At 37.3% G+C, this 21,965-nt stretch overlaps 1 protein-coding gene across 4 annotated transcripts in view; it reads right to left on the reverse strand.

The window, feature by feature from the left end:
• Positions 1 to 908: 908 nt before the first annotated feature.
• Positions 909 to 21,965, reverse strand: part of RAP1A (RAP1A, member of RAS oncogene family) — a 79,181-nt gene continuing 58,124 nt past the window's right edge. For all 4 annotated transcript variants that reach the window (XM_081492720.1, XM_081492721.1, XM_081492722.1 and 1 more), the window contains 6 exons: positions 21,622 to 21,690; positions 19,568 to 19,624; positions 16,359 to 16,499; positions 14,190 to 14,333; positions 5,690 to 5,805; positions 909 to 2,665 (listed from right to left, as the gene is read on the reverse strand). In XM_081492720.1, the coding sequence (XP_081348846.1) occupies positions 5,719 to 5,805; positions 14,190 to 14,333; positions 16,359 to 16,499; positions 19,568 to 19,624; positions 21,622 to 21,690 (498 nt within the window). In that variant the 3' untranslated portion in view covers positions 909 to 2,665; positions 5,690 to 5,718. The remainder of the gene's footprint in view (positions 2,666 to 5,689; positions 5,806 to 14,189; positions 14,334 to 16,358; positions 16,500 to 19,567; positions 19,625 to 21,621; positions 21,691 to 21,965) is intronic.

Raw genomic sequence — 21,965 nt, forward strand, 5'->3', positions numbered from 1 at the left:
GAAGCTCCCCCTGGTGGAGGGTAAAATTATAGATTACATATTTACTGTTAAGTTTTTAAAACTAAGATTGTTTGGGGGCACTACTAAGCCATTCAAGTTGTTTGTATTCAAAGTGGGAAAGAGCAAACTATCAACTATGACATCAAGTCTCCTTTAAATCATAATATTACTCATATAACCAAAGTTATTATACTTTAAATAGCCATACTAATATGGTATCAGTTCTTGAATACCATATGAGATTCATATAATATACTTGAGGACTTTAACATTTTTATGCTATAAAAATACACCATTATTTTCAGGTACCTTCCCTTATGGAACCAAGACTAAGGACTTCATATAGAGACATTATAAAAGCACACCTATCTCACGTTCTAACAGGATACCTTTCCCTCTTGCTCAGCAATGGCAGATTTCTTTCAGATAGCGATGCACATCTCTGATTTTAGCTGGTCCCGCTCTGCACACTCCCGTGTGCCAGAAGGGCATTTTTCTTCACAATTCTACCTTTATCCCAAGTGGACTGTATAAGATGTAACAAAAATATCTGTCATGTTCTAAAACAGGGGACATGGAATTCACGCTACTCCTTAAGCAGACTGGAACTTGGGAGTTATTCTTATTTAAAATAATTCCTACTTAATCTGGCAAATAACTACACAATCTATGTAACAGGTAATATCTAGAAATGTTTGCTCACTGATGAGATGTTTGTTTATGATTTTAAGTCCAAAGGAATGTTTGTGAGGTGTGTTTTAAAACAGAATGACTTTAGAGGACCTTAAAATATGCCACAATGACCTGGACAGACTGGCCCTAATGCTTTGCTTATTTTTTAAATTATTGCATTTAGGAGATTCTGGCCCCTTAGTCCCAGACATATGTATAACTGGATCAGCAGAAGGTAAGTATTAGGTAACTAAGTTTATTAGAAACTTAAAAGAATACAATTTCCAAAAATTTTTTTTACAATATTTTAACATTTTCTCAGGTTGGTCAGAACTTACATTTGAAATCTGATGTTTAAATGTCAATTTAGTAACTGATGGGGCTGACCACACTCCTGGAAAGTCTCAGCAAGGCGTGAACACTACTTCACACCCAGTTGCAATGAGACAGTGTCTAGATCCCTGAGCAATGATTTAGACTTTCTAGGACTGGTCTCCTTGATATTCAGTAACAAGGCACAGGGTTTCCCAAGCTTCTTTCCTTCTCCAGTACTTAAGTGGCTAATGAGCTGTTTGGCTCTACTTCACGGTATACATAAGTCATATCACTCTAGATCCATGATCTACTTAAGCCCCAACTTTTATAAAAAAATGGAAAAAACTGGGAAGGAAAAGAAAAGCACCACTATATAACCAGCTAAAATTTTTAACTTAGCAACCTTTTCCATATGACCACCACTATACTACTACTTACACAGTTGAAGAAAAAGCAACTGATACATCCTTTATATGCTTTTTCACTTTCACCCACTTCTCTTAGATACTTCAATCTACAATACTATAAAGCAAATTTGAAAAATTTTACATAACATTTCATGGTGGACTTATACTCAACAAATTAACAATGGCAAAAGGATTTCCTTGATGAAATTACAAGCTGGGGAAGACTAGAAATAGTAAAAGTTAAACCCTGATACAGTGTTAAACTTATCTTTTTACATATAAAAATAATACACAGTGGGATATTTTATTCAATAAGATACAATCTTTAAGATCAAGAGAGAATATACAAAACTACTGTATGTAGTATGATGTATTTTACTGTATAATAGGAATAAATATATATAGAACAGAAAGTGCGAGGTCTGTTCATAGAGGAAATCACCATTTACTTAGGGGTTTAAAGCCAAGTGCTCTGCAGGTACCAGTCAGAAAGGAGCTACTGCTGCATTTAAAACAATGTGATCATTATAAAATAAAGGACTTAAATCTATAAACAATAACAAAAACACACAAACCAAATGAAAATGTACTAAAATTTAATCATCCATAAAAGCTGTAATTTAATCTGACAGTAAAACACAAGAAGCAATATTAGAGTTGGTTTAGTATATTATATATTTTAGCTTTGAAAGCCATAGAAATCAGTATCCCAGTTTTTTCCCTATAAAAGACCCATTTTTCCAAAGCATTATGCACAAACAATTTTAATTAGAATATAGTGACAGAATGATATTTCATAATTTTTTAAATATAAAATGAAGTCAATGACTCAAAAAAGTTATCTGCTGCAATGAGTTTGAGGGCAAATTTTCATAATCTATACCATTACAGATATAAAGTATAATGGTTCAACTTTTTAGTGCTTGACAGGGAGGAAACATGATAAAAAGGTCAATATGAAATCATTTGATTATAGTAGCAATATCTAACATTTGAAATGCATCCATGCTTTTTTGTATAATCATATTAGAGTCAAGTATATTTATTTTCACATCTGTTATAACTGCTATTGCAAAGGAGAAATACTATTGTCTTATTTTCCAAGAGATATACACAGAGCAATTCTTTTCTCCAGGGAACTTGTGCAAACCAATATAAGATCTAAATTCTTCACATAATATATAAAACAGGAGAAGCCTCTTCAGATTTATTTTTTGAAGTCTGGAATGCTGGCACTTTCCAATTAGGCAACAGTTCTTCATTCCTGTAATCTAGAACATTGAATAGATACAGATATACATATATATTTATATATATGTTTAATCTCTTCATGTCAGAACATGATAGTAAACAGATATCTAATATTATAGAAAGAAAGCTTTTAGCTGATCATTAGATAACTGAACATATTAAACAGATATAGTAACAAGGTTATTTTAAACTCTTTAAAAATATTTTTTAAAAATAGTTTTATTATATTTAGTGTTTCACAATATATCCGGCAGTCCTGTCTGTACAGAGGAAAACAGTGATGATTTCATTTCTACCCCATTATCACCTTATTTTTAAAAGTTCCTTTTCTGCTAAGGAAATAACTCATACCTGCATCAACTTTCCATGGAAAATTCTTTAATTCAACCACTTTATGATTATTATATTAGGGTTGTAAGTATTACTAAGTGTTAGCCATTCAGTCATGTCCATCTCTTTGAGACCCCATGGACGGTAGCCTGTCAGGTTCCTCTGTCCATGGAAGTCTCTAGGCAAGAATACTAGAGTGGGTATGGAGTTTATAGCCATTCCCTTCTCCAGGGGATCTTCCCAACCCAAGGATTGAACCCAGGTATCTTGCATTGCAGGCAGATTCTTTACCATCTGAGGTACCAGGGAACTCCATATTAGAGTTACCTCTTCCAATTTAGGCTAGATCAAAAAGAGATGATACAGAAATAGCTGATGCCTGTTTTCAAGGGCAGAAAATTCAAAGTAAGGTTTACTATTCAGCAGAAAAGAATTAGGTTAAAGGAGTGATTTCCTTCCTCCGTTTTCAAAAGTAGGACATATTAGAAAGAGACTAACATGTTTCAATATGGTTTTGCCTAACGGCTAAGGCTAGATAAGCTGCCCTTAAGGTTCACACATTCTTTCTAAAAAAACTTAAGAGTTGCTGTTTAAATTTATTGTGTCTCAGTACCTTTTAAATGGGATCAACATGGCACTTCAAGCCTGTAATCACAGCAAAACGCTCTGCAAAGTATCCTGATTACTAAGTGACCTACTATTTGGTATTATTAAATAGGCACAGAGGTCCCAGATAACATTAAATATATTGAAGGCTGAATTACCTATCAGAGTCTAAGAATTTATGCAACCAGGATGAAAGTCCTATTTCTAGATTTAAGTCAAGATTTCTTTCCTCCAAGGTAAAACTCATAGTAATACACTGTAGTGTGTGTATGAATGAATATTCACAATAGGCCAGAAGATGGCACCTCTTCCTTTAAACATAAGCTAAAAGGACATTTTCAGAGAACTGGAAATTCAGTGAGAGTCAGCTAAGATAATGATAGAAATGAGTCAGTCAACTAATTTATAAAAGAGTTAAATATATTTCAGAACAGGAACTGGAGTTCTCGTTTCTTTTTACCTTTGTACCCTTACCTAAAGAAACGCAAATACCAGCAATTTTATCAATAATCCTCTTCAGAGAGCTGATTCATAGTTACTGACTCAAGATTTCACTAAAAGCCTAAAGCAACCATGTGGCCAGAAGCTGTTGTTCTGAAGTCTGACTACCAGAGGCAACCTATGAACTTTTCTGCTTTCCCTCTACTTTATTTCAAAAGGGGGCATAATTACTCAGTTGTTTCCCCTAAGAGAGATTTGTTCATATCTCTAAGGAAGCACATATTAGTTAATTTGGTGCTCTGGAAGAGGTAATCTACTAAATGGACTCGAGGGACTTAACAAGAGTTAGCACAACCAACTCTCAAGTGGGGAGCAACTGACTTTCCTCTAAGTGGACCAAGTTTAGTAACAGTCCCATAATTAGCATCAAATTACATCATAAACCCACTTCATGAAAATATTCTTTTTTGGTATGGACATGAGTTTGAGTAAATTCCGGGAGTTGGTGACAGACAGGGAGGCCTGGCGTGCTGCAGTCCATGGGGTCGCAAAGAGTCGGACATGACTGAGTGACTGAACTGAATGTTTATAGAGTTGATGAACATAAGCAGAAACTGTTCAGGGGATTTAAATATGTAATTAAAGAAGAACAAACAAATGGCCCCACACAGCCTGGTTTCTCACTTGATAGGCAGCTTCAATGCTGCCACTAATTTCTCTCCAATGGGTTCACTTAATGAAAACTTAAGTGCTACTTAAAGTCAACTACTCCTTAGAGACCTACAGAAGAAACATTTGAAAGAAGTCAACCCATACCTGAGAGGAAATGACTACTAAAACTACACTGACATACCACCATACCCAGCAGAGTTGCTCAAGTTACAAAAACTGGCAATATCAAATTTGGGAAGGATGTGGAATTCGTAAACTGCTAGCACGTGTGTAAACTGGTACAACTACTTTGAAAAACTTCTTAACAGTTTTCACTAAAGCTAACCACATATACAGTGTACTGTCTGGTCATTCAATTCCTACATACAGAAATGCATGTGCATATATGTATATGTGCATAAAGACTTGTATAAGAAAGTGCACAGGAATCATACTCGTTCCTGAAAAGAACTCAAATGTCCATCAATAGCAGAATACATAAATATACTGCTAGTGTAGTCATACAATAAAAATAAACTATTGCTATATGCAACAAGGATTAGTCTTAGAAACATTTTTGAGTGAAACAAGCCAGACATAAAATAGCACATTACATGCTTTTGTTTCTGCTTAATTCAAAGAGAGGCAAAACTCACTTTTTCCCCAGATGAACCACTGTTCCACTTCAATTCAGTATGAATTTGGGTGTGTCCTTGGAAGGCTTTCTATTCATTCAACCACTAATTTTTGAATACCCATTCTATACTAGGTACTGAGAATGCTCTGGAGCAAAACAGATATGATTCTTGCCCTCCCTCAGACAGCCTAGAACCTCATTGAGAAAAAGACAAATTTTCCAACAGATGAACATATCTACAAGTTATATAACACATTTATGTTTACAAATTACAGAAGCTTGGAAATACCCCAATAGGTGAAGTGGGAAGTGGTTAACGTTGGGGAAAGCCCAACCTAAGAGGATGAGAAAGGCGTTTGTTCTGCTTTTAGCACCTTACCTGGCTCAGAGCTGCTGCTTACTGTGGGTCTAAAGCAGCAGACACGATTTCTTTTTAGGCTTCTTCTTTTCCACTGGTGTTTTTCTATTTATCTGTCTGACCAGGTCATAAAATATCTAAAAGCAAGAAAATAGTAGTACTTATTCAACCAATACTCGAGACCTTTTTCCACAAAACAATCTTGATTCTGTTAAATATTATTCTGCTCTCGGGTCTGTATTTTGCCGCTTTAACAGCAAGTCTCAGACGCTACAGCTGATTTTCAGTCAGGGTAAAGCAGGACTTATCTATTTACAATGAGAAATACATTTGCTCTTAGATATTCAATAACATGGAGAAGGAAATGGCAACCCACTCCAGTATTCTTGCCTGCAGAATCCCAGGGACGGGGGAGCCTGGTGGGCTGCCATCTATGGGATCGCACAGGGTCGGACAAGACTGAAGCGACTTAGCAGCAGCAGCAGCAGCATTCAATAATAAGTTACTAAAAGGAATTAGTAGTGAAGAAATAAGAGAAGTCACATTCTTCACAGAATCTTCTATGCTTCAAAAACCTAATTATACTTGCTTTATTTTTTAAAAATTTCAAACTTACAGAAAAGGTGCAAGATTAGTACCAAGAACTTATGTATTTTCTTTACCCATATTCACTGATCAGTAACATTCTGCCAAGTGTATATTTTTCCAAAGAGGAAATGCAGATGGCCAACAGGCACATAAAAAGATGCTCAACACTGCTAATCACAGGGAAATGCAAATCAAAATGGCAACGAGACACCACCTCACATCTGTCAGAATGGCAAGCATCAAAAAGAATACAAATAACAAATGTTGGTGAGGATGTAAAGAAAAGGGAACTCTCATATATTGTTGGTGGGAATGTAAATTGGTGCAGCCACCCTGGAAAACAGTATAGAGGTTTCATAAAAAATTAAAATCAGAACTATCATATGACCCAGCAATTCCACTCCTGGGCACATATCCAAAATGAAAAACACTAATTTGAAAAGATACATGCCCACCAATGTTCATAGCAGCATTATTTACAAGTGCAAGATATGGAAGTGTCTACTAACAGATAAATGGATAAAAAAGATGTAGTGTACATATATAATGGAATACTACTCATCATGGGCTTAGTTGCTCAGTCCTGACTCTTTGTGACCCCATAGACTGCAGCCTGCCAGGCTCCTCTGTCCACGGGGATTCTCCAGGCAAGAATACTGGAGTGGGTTGCCATGCCCTCCTCCAGGGGATCTTCCCAATCCAGGGCAAACCCAGGTCTCCCACACTGCAGGCAGATTCTTTTACCTTCTAAGCCACCAAGGAAGCCCATTACTCATCATAAATAATTAAATTTTGCCATTTACAACAATATATATGGACTTAGAGGGCATTAGGTTAAAAGAAATAAGTCAGACAGAGAAGACAAATGTTGTGTAATATCACTTATGTGTGGAATTTAAAAAATACAGCTAGTGAATATAACAAAAAAAAAAGCAGACTCAGATGCAGAGAACAAACTAGTTGTTACCCATGAAGAAAAGAAGCCAGGAGGGGCAATATAGGGGTAGGGGGTTAAGAGGCACCAATTATTAGGTATAAAATAAGTTATAAGGATTTATTATACAATACAGAGAATATAGCCAATATTTTATAACTATAATGGAGCATAACCTTTAAAAATTATGAATCATTACACCGTACACCTATAAAATATAATATTGTACAGCGAGCATGCTCAGTCACTGTCATGTCTGACTCTTTGTGATCCCATGGACCAGCTCGCCAGGCTTCTCTCTCTATGGGATTTTCCAGGCAAGAATACTAGACTGGGTTGCCATTTCCTATCCCAGGGATCTTCCTGACCCAGAGACTGAACCCACATTCTTGTGTCTCCTGCATTGGCAGGTGGATTCTTTAGTACTCCTCCATCTGGGAAGCCCAATATTGTACAGCAACTAGGTGAAAATCAAAGTGTTATTGCTCAGTCGTGTCCAACTCTTTGCAACCTCATGGACTGTGGTCCACCAGGCTCCTCTGTCCATGGAATTCTCCAGGCAAGAATACTGGAGTGGACTGCCGTTCCCTTCATGTCTCCTACATTGCAGGTAAATATCTTACTGTCTGAGCCACCAAGGAAGCCCATACAGCAACTATACTATAAATTAAAAAAAATTAATGGTCCCAAGATCACAAGCCTAAATTAATTGTTGGGGGAGGGGGTACCACTACTACCAAACAATTTATTCAGAGCTATAAAAGTGCTTCATTTATATTCTTTTCCTTCTGGTTCATCCTACTCAGTTCCATTTTCTTCAAACCATTTAATTTTATTATCTTATTTCTAAGAAAGCTGAAAACATAAGAGTTTATTAACAAAATGGTAGTTTCTGTTTCACAAGTCCAAAACCCTCCAAGAACTTAATAGTTCTGAGCATAGTGAAAGTTGTTCAGATGTGTCTGATTCTTTGAGACCCCATGGACTATACAGCCCATGGAATTCTCCAGGCCAGAATACTGGAATGGGTAGCCTTTCCCTTCTCCAGGGGATCTTCCCAACCCAGGGATCGAAGCCAGGTCTCCCGCATCACAGGCAGATTCTTTATCAGCTGAGCGACAAGGGAAGCCCATACTTATTATTATGCTTAATATGCATAGCCACAAACAAAATCTCATTAGTTCCTCAGCTTTAATACATAAGCTATAAAGTGAAAAATAACAAAAGGATAAACTAAAATAGTAAATTAATCAAAACAGCACATTTCTTCATGCTAGCCAGTCTGGGTGTCTGGTACTAAACAAAATGATAACGGTTTTGTTGTATTACCCTCAAGGATTTCTTTGGCAAATGGTGCCTACCTCACAGCAGCAGCTGGTTCAGTGATGCGGGCAAGTTCAAACTATGGTTATTTGGTTAGATATGCTGAAAGTCCTCAGCCTAGATTCTTCCTCATCTTTCTGAACTACAGAAAAATCTAAAGGGAACTTAGAATAATTTCTTAATCCCTCTGTCATTCCTCAATTGGGATGTCTTGATTCCAATTATTATTCTAGCATCAGCAAAGAACAATTAATTCCTGATTAAGACTGATGTGGATGTGACTGGTGATAGACGCAAAGTCCGATGCTGTAAAGAGCAATATTGCATAGGAACCTGGAATGTTAGGTCCATGAATCAAGGCAAACTGGAAGTGGTCAAACAGGAGATGGCAAGAGTGAACGTCAACATTCTAGGAATCAGCGAACTAAGATGGACTGGAATGGGTGAATTTAACTCAGATGACCATTATATCTACTACTGTGGGCAAGAATCCCTTAGAAGAAATGGAGTAGCCATCATGGTCAACAAAAGAGTCCAAAATGCAGTACTTGGATGCAATCTCAAAAACGACAAAATGATCTCTGTTCGTTTCCAAGGCAAACCATTCAATATCATGGTAATCCAAGTCTATGCCCCGACCAGTAACGCCGAAGAAGCTGAAGTTGAACGGTTCTATGAAGACCTACAAGACCTTCTAGAACTAACACCCAAAAAAGATGTCCTTTTCATTATATGGGACTGGAATGCAAAAGTAGGAAGTCAAGAAACACCTGGCATAACAGGCAAGTTTGGCCTTGGAGTACAGAATGAAGCAGGGCAAAGGCTAATAGAGTTTTGCCATGAGAACGCACTGGTAATAGCAAACACCCTATTCCAACAACACAAGAGAAGACTCTACACGTGGACATCACCAGATGGTCAACACCGAAATCAGATTGATTATATTCTTTGCAGCCAAAGATGGAGAAGCTCTATACAGTCAGCAAAAACAAGACCAGGAGCAGACTGTGGCTCAGATCATGAACTGCTTATTGCCAAATGCAGACTTAAATTGAAGAAAGTAGGGAAAACCACTAGACCATTCAGGTATGACCTAGATCAAATCCCTTATGAGTATACAGTGGAAGTGACAAATAGATTTAAGGGACTAGACCTGATAGACAGAGTGCCTGATGAACTATGGACAGAGGTTCGTGACATTGTACAGGGGACAGGGATCAAGAAAATCCCCATGGAAAAGAAATGCAAAAAAGCAAAATGGCTGTCTGAGGAGGCCTTGCAGATAGCTGGGAAGAGAAGAGAAGTGAAAAGCAAAGGAGAAAAGGAAAGATATTGCCATCTGAATGCAGAGTTCCAAAGAATAGCAAGGAGAGATAAAAAAGCCTTCCTCAGCGATCAGTGCAAAGAAATAGAGGAAAACAACAGATTGGGAAAGACTAGAGATCTCTTCAAGAAAATTAGAGATACCAACGGAATATTTCACGCACAGATAGGCTCAATAAAGGACAGAAATGGTATGGACCTAACAGAAGCAGAAGATATTAAGAAGAGGTGGCAAGAATACACAGAAGAACTGTACAAAAAAGATCTTCACGACCCAGATAATCATGATGGTGTGATCACTCACCTAGAGCCAGACATCCTGGAATGTGAAGTCAAGTGGACCTTAGAAAGCATCACTACGAACAAAGCTAGTGGAGGTGATGGAATTCCAGCTGAGCTATTTCAAATCCTCAAAGGTGATGCTGTGAAAGTGCTGCACTCGATATGCCAGCAAATTTGGAAAACTCAGCAGTGGCCACAGGACTGAAAAAGGTCAGTTTTCGTTCCGATCCCAAAGAAAGGCAATGCCAAAGAATGCTCAAACTACCACACAATTGCACTCATCTCACATGCTAGTAAAGTAATGCTCAAAATTCTCCAAGTCAGGCTTCAGCAATACGTGAACCGTGAACTTCCAGATGTTCAAGCTGGTTTTAGAAAAGGCAGAGGAACCAGAGAGCAAATTGCCAATATCCGCTGGATCATCGAAAAAGCAAGAGAGTTCCAGAAAAACATCTATTTCTGCTTTATTGACTATGCCAAAGCCTTTGACTGTGTGGATCACAATAAACTGTGGAAAATTCTTCAAGAGATGGGAATACCAGGCCATCTGACCTGTCTCTTGAGAAACCTGCAGGTCAGGAAGCAACAGTTAGAACTGGACATGGAACAACAGACTGGTTCCAAATAGGAAAAGGAGTACGTCAAGGCTGTATATTGTCACCCTGCTTATTTAACTTATATGCAGAGTACATCATGAGAAACGCTGGGCTGGAAGAAACACAAGCTGGAATCAAGACTGCCGGGAGAAATATCAATAACCTCAGATATGCGGATGACACCACCCTTATGGCAGAAAGTGAAGAAGAACTAAAGAGCCTCTTGATGAAGGTGAAGGAGGAGAGTGAAAAAGTTGGCTTAAAGCTCAACGTTCAGAAAACTAAGATCATGGCATCTGGTCCCATCACTCCATGGGAAATAGATGGGGAAACAGTGGAAACAGTGTCAGAGTTTATTTTTTGGGCTCCAGAATCACTGCTGATGGTGACTGCAGCCATGAAATTAAAAGACGCTTACTCCTTGGAAGGAAGGTTATGGCCAACCTAGATAGCATATTTAAAAGCAGAGACATTACTTTGCCAACAAAAGTACGTCTAGTCAAGGCTATGGTTTTTCCAGTGGTCATGTATGGATGTGAGAGTTGGACGGTGAAGAAAGCTGAGCGCCGAAGAATTGATGCTTTTGAACTGTGGTGTTGGAGAAGACTCTTGAGAGTCCCTTGGACTGCAAGGAGATCCAATCAATCCATCCTAAAAGAGATCAACCCTGGGTGTTCATTGGAAGGTCTGATGTTGAAGCTGAAAGTCCAATATTTGGCCACCTCATGCGAAGGGTTGACTCATTGGAAAAGACCCTAATGCTGGGTAGGATTGGGGGCGGGAGGAGAAGGGGACGACAGAGGATGAGATGGTTGGATGGCATCACCGACTCGATAAACATGGGTTTGGGTAGACTCTGGGAGTTGGTGATGGACAGGGAGGCCTGGCGTGCTGCAATTCATGGGGACGCAAAGAGTCGGAAACGACTGAGCGACTGAACTGAACTGAACTGAAGACTGATGTGATTCTGATACAGCTATGTACTACTTTCAGAACACCACTTGTTCACAAAATGATGTGAACACGGTTTTAAAAATTATATATTATATATTCTATGATATAGACAGTAGAGAATTAAGGAGGGCAATTTAGTTAAGCAGGATGTCCCTGTATGATCTCAAACTTGAGCCCAAGAGCTGAACTGTGTTAAAGTAGGATACCTCTATCTTCAGGCACTCAGAAATCACATATGTATTTCCAAGATATTAGCTGTCTAAGAAACTATTAACTACCCATAAAACTCTATAGTAGGATTATCAGGCTATCAAGACAGAAATATTAAAAGAAACAAGTTATTATACTCTCAAGAATTTTTAGCATGACGTTTGTATGTTTTCCAAAAGAATAAAGAGCCTTAAACAGCTAATGTATTTCATTTTGTTGTATCACTTTTCTATTTTTGTTTTAAAGACATTTATGTCAACAGTTGACTTCAATGAGGCTACTGGTTTCCAATGCAGCAGGCCTCTGAGGGAGGGAGGCCACCCCAGAGGGAGGCTTAGCAGCACGTAAGTTCCCACACACAGGTAATGCTTGAAAGGTAAGGAATGCCTCCTGTCCCCTCTGGTCCCTGGACCCTGGCCCAACTCAGCTCTAGCCAGGGCCTATGAAATCTGTGGGTGGGTACCAGTGAGGATGACCGCAAGGATACAGGAACTAGATCTCTAAGGAACTAGATGCAATCATGCTGCAGATGGTGACCTGGCACTACTATTTCCTTAGCCAAGCTCATCTATCAATCTTAATGTGTATTATCTCAAAGTTATCTCTTTGAGATAATTCTCAAGGAGTAAGACTAAACCAAAAATTAAAATTATGATTAGCCATGTTTTTCAAGATAACATCTATGAAACTGTAATTCTACAACAGAGAAAGATGAAACTGGAAGCATTTCACACTTCCTTTCATTACTTGGCAGTGAATTAGAAGTAAGTGTTGTTGAAGATCACAGCAGAACTTTTCCCCCATTGGTACGTAAATTTCTTCAGGGCAGGACCAGTGTCTGTCCAGATGAGTGTTACTGGTGTCTAACACAGAGCCAGGCACACAGGGACATGATGAATATTCACTGAATAAATAAAATCGGTGAATTTCTTATTTTTATGTATTTATTTAAGTTGGTTTTACCTAAAAGGCAAGTTTTGACATGCTTTATTTTCGTAAAACAGAGGATGTGTAGCAAGCTAAAATTTTTTTCATGCCACATGTTTAAAATAATTTGGTCACTGTCTACAACCATAATATCAGTCAAGAAAAAGAGACCGAAAGGACCAAAGGCCGGAGAGGAATGGCAAGCAAAAACAAACACAAGACTCTGATAACCTAACTCAGTCTTAACTTTCATCTATGTGGTGTGCTGAATTCTGACTGACTACCTGTGATCCTATAAATGGCAAAAAAAAAAAAAGAAAGTGAAAGTGAAGTCGCTCAGTCGTGTCCAACTCTTTGTGACTCCATGGACTGTAGCCTACCAGGCTCCTCCGTCCATGGGATTTTCCAGGCAAGAGTACTGGAGTGGGTTGCCATTTCCTTCTCCAGGGGATCTTCCCGACCCAGGAATCAAACCCGGGCCTCCTGTCTTGTAGACAGATGCTTTTACCACCTGAGCCACCAGGGAAATCCTAAAATTAAATGGCAAGCACACTGGCAAATGAGAACTTTTGCTCTACTAGGGAAGGAAAGAAGTCTATTTCTTTTGTTTGTTTGTTTTAAAGCCTGATGTTAAAATTAACAAAAGCAAGGGAACCTCTTAAGATTTTGCTTGGATGTGGTAGTGGCAGTTGGGAACTGCACTCGTCTTTTAGGGATCGAGTAAACCATTGGCCCTTTACACTCAGGCAGACAAGCTTACTTGTTAAGCATTCCTGTCCCCAGCTGTGTTCTCAGGATAGCGGAATGCTTAAGTCATGGACAGAAAAAGCTTTGTGCACCTGCTCTAACAGGCCTAAAAGACAGAGTGAATTATAGCTCTGTATCCATCCACTCACACAGATTCTTCCTTTGAGTCATACACCAAAGGGAAGCAGGACTCAAATTACATGACGTCTTTCTGTACAACATAAGTTCATTACAGTAACTACCTTGATTTCTGTATTTTTCTACTGAATTTTACAACCTATTTACACACATCTGCATAGTTAATTGTTGTAAGACAAGGGTGATGTGTCAATTTTCACACACCACCTTCTGGTGTATCATTTAGAGGCTTAGCAGGACTTTAAAAAACACATTCTTTAACTTAAAACTTCCTCTTTGCCAACAAGGTAAGTAAATGTGTTCTCATTATAGCCATAAAAGTGATTTTATACAGAGAAGGAATATAGTTTCTAGGAATTACTTAGTGTTTTCCATAAACTGATGAAGACTGCTTAAAAGAACATGCTTTTTCTTTTTAAAAAGTTGTTTTTGGCTGTTAGCTTGAAAGAAGGGAAACTAAAAAGGCACTTATTTGCACTGCCTCACAGCTGTTGGTTACCTCATTAACGTTGATCTTTGACTTTGCAGAAGATTCTAAAAAGGCACAGTTACACCACTGTCTTGCTAAATTCTGACCCTGTTCTTTGCCAACTACTCGCTCGTCTTCCAGGTCACATTTATTGCCAACCAAAATCATTGGAACCTGTGGAAAGGAAAAAAACATACAATAAGCAACTAACATACTTGTTACTCAGCTTCTTATAAGCAAGCAACTACCTTCCACCAACTAAAATGTGTTAGGACTATTAGTTTCACCAAAGAAAAGTGAAAGTGAAGTCGCTCAGTCGTGTCCAACTCTTTGTGACCCCATGGACTGTAGCCTACCAGGCTCCTCTGTCCATGGAATTTTCCAGGCCAGAATACTGGAGTGGGAGCCATTCCCTTCTCTAGGGGATCTTCCCAATCCAGGGATTGAACCCAGGTCTTCCACATTGCAGGCAGATTCTTTACCGTCTGAGCCACCAGGGAAGCCCATAAGCTTCACCAAGTGCTTTAAAAAAGGTTTATGTATGTGTGTTGGGGAGGAGATGAAAAGGGAAGAAGAGACAGAAAAAAATGGACAAGATTCTACCACATTGATCTGCTAAAATTATTTTAAGAATATAATCCCAAAACTCTCATGTGGACTCATGCTAATGGCTGAATTCCAAGTAGAAAAATATGAAGGAAAAGGAAACGCTTGCAATACAGAGAAGAACATACTCAATGGTCTGGGTGTGTCTTAAGTGCCTTAACTCACAGGACCAAAAAATGTCGAAAACATGGCACAACCAACACAGTAAGTAAGTTTTACTTCTAGATCTGAAAACTAGCTTAGGTGAAACATGAAGGAAGAGTAAGACTAAAAATAAAGCCACTGAGCAGCTATGTCTTCATCTATGATTCAATCTTTAGTTTATTACATGAGATAAAGAGATTAACATTATCAGAGTTCAGTGATTTGCATGTAATTGACTATGAAAAGAGAACTCTCTTAGATGAATTAGTCATGGGAAGAAAGAGAACTATTCATTAGGTTATGGTTGGTTATGAGTCATATGGTGCAAATCCCCCCTGCCTACAATATTACCCAAAGTTCTGGTGCTGAGCAGGTGCCTGTGTTCCCATTAATAATGAGTGAGAACACACAGAAACAGGAAGGAAGGTACATATGAAATTTTATACCCTACCTTATACAACTTTTGAAAAGGAACTTTGTAACTCAAAACTGAGACAAACATGTAAAATACAGATTTCATCTTTGCAAAAAGGCACGTTATTCATCAAATAAGAATTCTAAAACAGTATATTTTACCACAATAAAAAATTAACATTAAAAAAATCTAAAACAAAAATAAAATTATAAAAACTCAGTTAATTAAAATATTTAACATAATTCAAAGGAAATAACTGTAAGTAAAAACTGTACTGACAGAATTTTAGAAATGGGAACATAGCATTATGGTTCTTGATAATGTTTTTGAACACTGTTTTTGACATTAACTAACTACCACCTTTCCAAACAAAACCTGAGTCCCCCTTCTGCTACCAAGTATTCTTTGACTGTTCTTTTTTCACTACACTTGTGACCCATGTAGCACATGGTGGGTCATAGTGCAGTGGAGAAAGAAGAACTTTACATACATGTCCTTCATTTCATGGGCTTCATTTCTAACCATCTCATCAGCGTATCTGTTGTTGTTTAGTTGCTAAGTCGTGTCTGACTCTTTTGCAACTCCATGGACTGTTGCCTGCCAGGCTCCTCTGTCCATGCAATTTTCTAGGCAAGAATACTGGAGTGGTTTGCCATTTCCTTCTCCAGGGGATCTTCCTGACCCAGGGACTGAACCCGTGTCTCCTGCATGGCAGGTGGATTCTTTACCACTGAGCCACCTGGGACGCCCTCTCAGTATATTACCTGTAGGTAAATTTAGAAAGCTTAAAATTGTTTTTGGTCACCAGGCCTCTTTTAGGCACAAGGTAGATACCCTCTCCAAGTCCCTATTGATAGAGAAAATGGATACTTTATATTTGACCACAGAGAAATGGCAATGGCAACCCACTCCAGTACTCTTGCCTGGAAAATCCCATGGATGGAGGAACCTGGTGGGCTGTAGTCTATGGGGTCGAGAAGAGTCGGACACGACTGAGCGACTTCACTTCACTATATACAGAGAGAAATACTTACATCTTCTGTGTCCTTAACTCGTAAAATCTGTTCCCTCAGGTCTTGTAAGTCATTAAACGTGGACTGAGCGGTAATAGAATATACTAGTGCAAACCCTTGGCCATTCTTCATATACAAATCCCTCATTGCTGTAAACTGCTCCTATAATAAAAACATGCAATAAATTATAAATATGACTCTTTAAATGTACTGAATTGAAACAATAAAATGGAAACAATTTAAATCAGAATAATAACAAGTTAGCTACTAAATTCTTTATTACATGTTATAGTGATAGAAACCTAAGACATGATATACAGCTTCTGGAAAATCTGAGGTGAATGTTCCTGTCTCCTATTTACCTGACTAAAAACAATAAACTATAGAATTACGAGGGAAATATTAACCACTTTTTTTTTGGCTGGGCTGCTGTGGCATGTGGGTCTTGAGTTTCCTGACCAGGGATTGAACCCATGCTACCTGCAGTGGAAGGGTGGAGTCTTAGCCGCTGGACCACCAGGGAAGTCCTCACTTTAATTTGTTTTTGTGTGATTTAGAAAAACTGTATATAATTCTTTTATATATACAGATTTTAATTAAATTATTTGGGTGCTACAAAAAGATGATCTCCAAGGTAGTGTTTTCAGAGAAGTTCAAGGAGCAAACCCTGATGCCCTCCAACATTAACAGGTTGGGAAGATGAAGCCAAATCAGGAAAGGAGACTTACAAACAATGAACGATACAGGGAGAAAACCAAGCAAGTATTGTTTCCCGGAAGTCAAATGAATAAAATTTTCACAGAGAAGGATAACAATCTACTGAATCAAAGGTTGCTGAAAAAGTCAAGGAACTGAAGATATATGTTAAGGGATGTATTCTGAATGACAGACCATGTGCTTGAAGGTACATAAAAAGGGGCTTGAGAATATGAGGGATAATCGAAGATGTTAGAATAAACAGACTGCAGCTTCCAGAGAAGTTAAAGGGCTTGAAAGGAAGTGAGCTGGAGAAACGAGATGGTGAGTGAAGAGTAAGACACTTGAAAATGAAATTCAGGATGGTATTACATTATTGGTTATCATACAGTCTAGGGTAAAGACCATGGGAATGAATGACTGATGCAGAGTGGGGGTCAAGAAACTGACAAGCCAAGCTACTAAATCATCTATATTACCCATAAAGATTCTATTTGGATACCAAAATCACCAACACTTTGGACTAAAGCAGTGTTGGAGAAAGTGAGCAATCCTAAAGGAGAAAGAACTGATCTAGAATAAGATTAATGAGCATCAACTGCTTTCTAACCTTTATGCAAGGCACTGGGGATAGACAAACATACAGAAAATTATAACACAGCATGCTGACTGCTAGAATAGGAGAAATACAAGCTATTTGAGAAAATAAGGGAGGATCTCTGGAGTGGAGGAAAACTTCCTTAATTTGGACAAGAGGAAGAAGAATGTCCTCATAGTTGTGGAAGCTGTGAAAGGAAAAAGTAGAAAGTTTTTTTTAAAGTTTTTTAATTGTTGGGGTCTTTGGAAACAAAGGAGAATTATTGCTGATTCAGAAGCTAGGAAAATTGGGGGTTGGGGAAAGTGGCAAGAGGGAGAGACCTCAATTTAGCTGATACAAGGCTCCTGTTGGAATAAAGATCCATTTTCCCACAAAAATACAGAAAAATATGGTATAATTTGTACTCTAATTGCTCCAGTCTTCTCATGTTTTTTGATCTGAAACTTTCTCACCATTTATAAAATTATAATGGGGGATATTTGTGAATTTTAAAACAACTTAAAACATTTAAGAATGGCATTCATTTTAGAGCACTGCCTAATAGGAAAAGTCTATGCATATGGAGAAAAAAAGAAAATCATTTAATGTGTGCATTTTTTGTGGCAGAATAAAACATCATTAATTAATAAAAAAAACTTTAAAAGGTAATGACAAGTGAAGATAATGAAAATAAAAGCAAATACATAGAGTTCATTAACTATATTATAGGTATTTTGTGCCAAATGATTTATAGTCACCATCTCATTTGATCAATATTGTTGTTTAGTTGCTAAGTCACGTCCAACTCTTCTGCAATCCCATGGACTGCAGCCCACCAGACTCCTCTGTCCATAGGATTTCCCAGCCAAGAATACTGGAGTGGGTTGCCATTTAGTTCTTCAGGGGATCTTCCCGACCCAGGAACCAAACTCTAGTCTCCTGCATTGGCAGGTGCATTCTTTACCACTAAGTCACCAGGGAAGACTCATTTTATCATTACAAGCACCCTATAATGTACTATCATCATTATAGTCATTTAAAGATATGAAAAATGAGGCTTGAAATAATGCTAAAGATTTTTGTCAGAAAACACTTATCCATCACCAGTCCCTTGAGATGTTAAAATGCTAATAAAAAGCAAAAACAATTTTTAAAATAAATGAATTACCATGGTATCAAGAGACAGTCTTATTTAAGCCCAGAGAAATACCTATCGTATTCCTCATCAGCATTACATTCTCCAGCAACTGTGTTGCACTGTAGCAAAAGATCAGCTCTTCTCTGCGACCTATATGGCCTGGCCCCTACCATCCCTTCTATCCTCACATTGTTACCATTCTCTCCCCTAACTAATACCCTCTAGACAAAGTGTGCTTGGAGTTTCTTCCATTTGAAATGCACTTTCTTGAATTCTTGCAATGGTTAATGCCTTTCCATGCTTTTTTAAGTTCTTTTGCTTCACCTCCTCAGGAAACTCTTCCATAACTGTCACATTTAAATAAAGAAGATCTTTCTTTTCCAAAAAAATAAATAAATAAATTAAAAAATAGAATAAAATAAAATAAATGAATTACCATGGTATCAAGAGACAGTCTTATTTAAGCCCAGAGAAATACCTATCTTAACTAAAATTCTGGATTTAAAATACCTTAAATACCTTTTTTTTTTTTTATGAGCAGTAATAGCATAATCCTCACCTCAATACAGGAAAAAAGAAACTCAACACACAGATTCTGTAGGTGAACTCAACATACAATTTAATAGTGATATGTGGGAATTAAGTACATCAAAGAGTTTAATGCACATAAGAAAATTTACGAAGTTCTACATTTAGAGACTTAAGTTATTAATCAAAACAAATGTTTTTACTCAGAGGAATCAATCAGGTGACAAAAACCTGTTTACACATTAAAATCTAACAAAAAAAAGGGAGAGAGAGAGAAAGAAACATCCTTACTGTTCCCGCTGTATCCAGGATTTCGAGCATACACTGTTGGCAGTCTACTTCAACTTGCTGTTGGGGTCGGGTTGGAGGAGAATAAAAAAGTAACATCAAAATGTCAGTCTGTTTTCCTCCCACTTCTTCACTCAAAGTTCCTATTAACAACTGGAAGCCTTTCTCTAGCAGTTTGCTATATTGGTGGAGACCTAACTTGGTACTATAATAAAGAACAGGAGGTCTCAAACACATTCTACCAGGATGGACTGTTAATGCTGAGTTTAGATATTTTTCTGACCACCTTGATATATGAGCATTGATTTCTGTTATTATTAGAAGGCAGTGGTCATATTCTGCAATTTAAGAAAAACAGCAATCAACAGGTATAGTTCTAAAAGGAAAAAAAAGTGTAAAGTATGTATATTTATATTATCTTCAAAACAAGGCACAAAAGTACCAAGTAGCTCAAAATATAGGCAAGATTTGGGGGTAAAGAAAACTCTGACCATTTATCACATTCAAGTCGTCAAAGTTTTACTAAAATGTGTCCCAAATTTAATACAGAGGAAAATTTAAATTGAAGAAATAAAGGGAACACAGTAACACTGAACTCATTTAGTTCTCAAGACTTTAACAAAAAGGTACTTCTTTGGAAAAGCTGTGGGCATATGGTGAAATTTTATGTACTAAATTCTATTTTCCCAGGGTTTTACAGAAGAAGAGAAGGCTGGCCAAAAGAAAGTATCAACTATTAATGGTTTGGAAAATTTTTAATAAATACAGGATTAAGAAAAGTGCTTCGGCACTCAAGGTACAGATCTCCATTTACAGTTGAAGCTTTAACCTGCAACTTATTTGGGGGAAATTTCAGTAATGCAACACTGTCTTCTAAAAATAAACGTGTTAACCTAAGGACTATTTTAAACTGCCTCTGTGTCAAATAAAGGATGATGAAGAGGACCATGGGCAGTTCTACAAACTCACACTCCACCACTTATGGGACTAATGTGATAATAATCTGCACAATCTGTGAGGGCGCATGTTCAATGAATAACGAATTAGGTCTGTGGTTTCTCAATATATCACAATTTTGTTTCCAATTTGCAGGTAATAAAGCTGCTCTGCTGGTAGGCTTAATGAACTTAATTCAGCAAGAGTTACAGTACTATTTAAGGTAAATTCTAAAACATCTGACAACACAGCCCTTTCTTATTTGTTGAAAGGCAGGTTTAATCTTTTGGATGGGGGCACCTACCAGCCTTTCTTACAACACTGTCTTTTCTACCCCATAACATACTTGGGAAATAAAATCATGAAAGTTCTCCACAATTCTAGCTAGTCTTATAATTAAATAAAACAGTACTTTTTGTCAAGACCAACTATTAAAATTTATTTTCCTTTTAAACAAGTGTTATTTTTCAGAGAGTAGTTTTTGGTACATAGCAAAACTGAGCAGAAAGTACAGAGTTCCCCTATATCCCTTTCCTGCTCCTTGCTAGCCTCCCCTCTTATCAGCATCCTACTTACATCTGAGTGGTACATGTGGGAGGATCAATGAACCTACCTACATCAACACATTATCATGCAAAGTTCATGGTTAGCAGTTTTATTCTTGGTGTTGTGCTTTCTATGGGCTGGGATAAAAATGTACAGTGCCACATATCCACCCTTATAGAATTATACAGAATCCAAATATAGAATTTTTTAAGTCTAAAGATGAAATATTTTTGAAGTTATTTAACTAAACAAAAATAACTTTCAGTCACAGTATAACTTCAAGCATAAAGTGATCTTAATTTTAGTCCATAAAAAGAATAATTAAAAAATACCTAAAAAATATACTTATTTATATGCAATTTTTCTACATTAAGAAAATTCCCATCATTAAATGCATATATTAAAGAAAGATTAACAATCAGTAAGAACACAGAGCTCTATAGTTAAGCAGTATTCTATCTTGGTGAAACTTTTAAAAATAGATACAGAGTATCTGTATCATTTTTCAAAACTATTTTCAAAAAAGCTATTCCATGGATACTTGTAAGCATGTGTATGCAAGTTTCACATTTTACCTTTCTGTAGGAATCTTCTATCGTTGGGTCATATTTTTCCACAAAAATTCCCTGAACAAATTGAACTGTCTAGAAGAGAAAAAAAAAAGCAGATATAAGTTAAGGACTTAAAAGAAAAACCAGCCCCTCTTATAGGTCATTTAACATCACAAAGTGGTAAAGATTAAGTGAAATTATGTGAAAACTCTGGGTGAACATGCAAATATGAAGTATCATTGTTTTCCCATATAAGGACACATTCATAATTAAGAGTATATTTATGAAAGGAGGTGGTCATGTTAAAAACTGTCAGCTGACATTATACTGTTAAAATAATTACTATATTAAGTTTTAAAATACAACCA

The sequence above is a fragment of the Giraffa tippelskirchi genome, chromosome 5 (genome assembly GCF_054371585.1).
Source record: "Giraffa tippelskirchi isolate mGirTip1 chromosome 5, T2T-mGirTip1v1.2.pri, whole genome shotgun sequence".
Classification (NCBI taxonomy): Eukaryota; Metazoa; Chordata; class Mammalia; order Artiodactyla; family Giraffidae; genus Giraffa; species Giraffa tippelskirchi.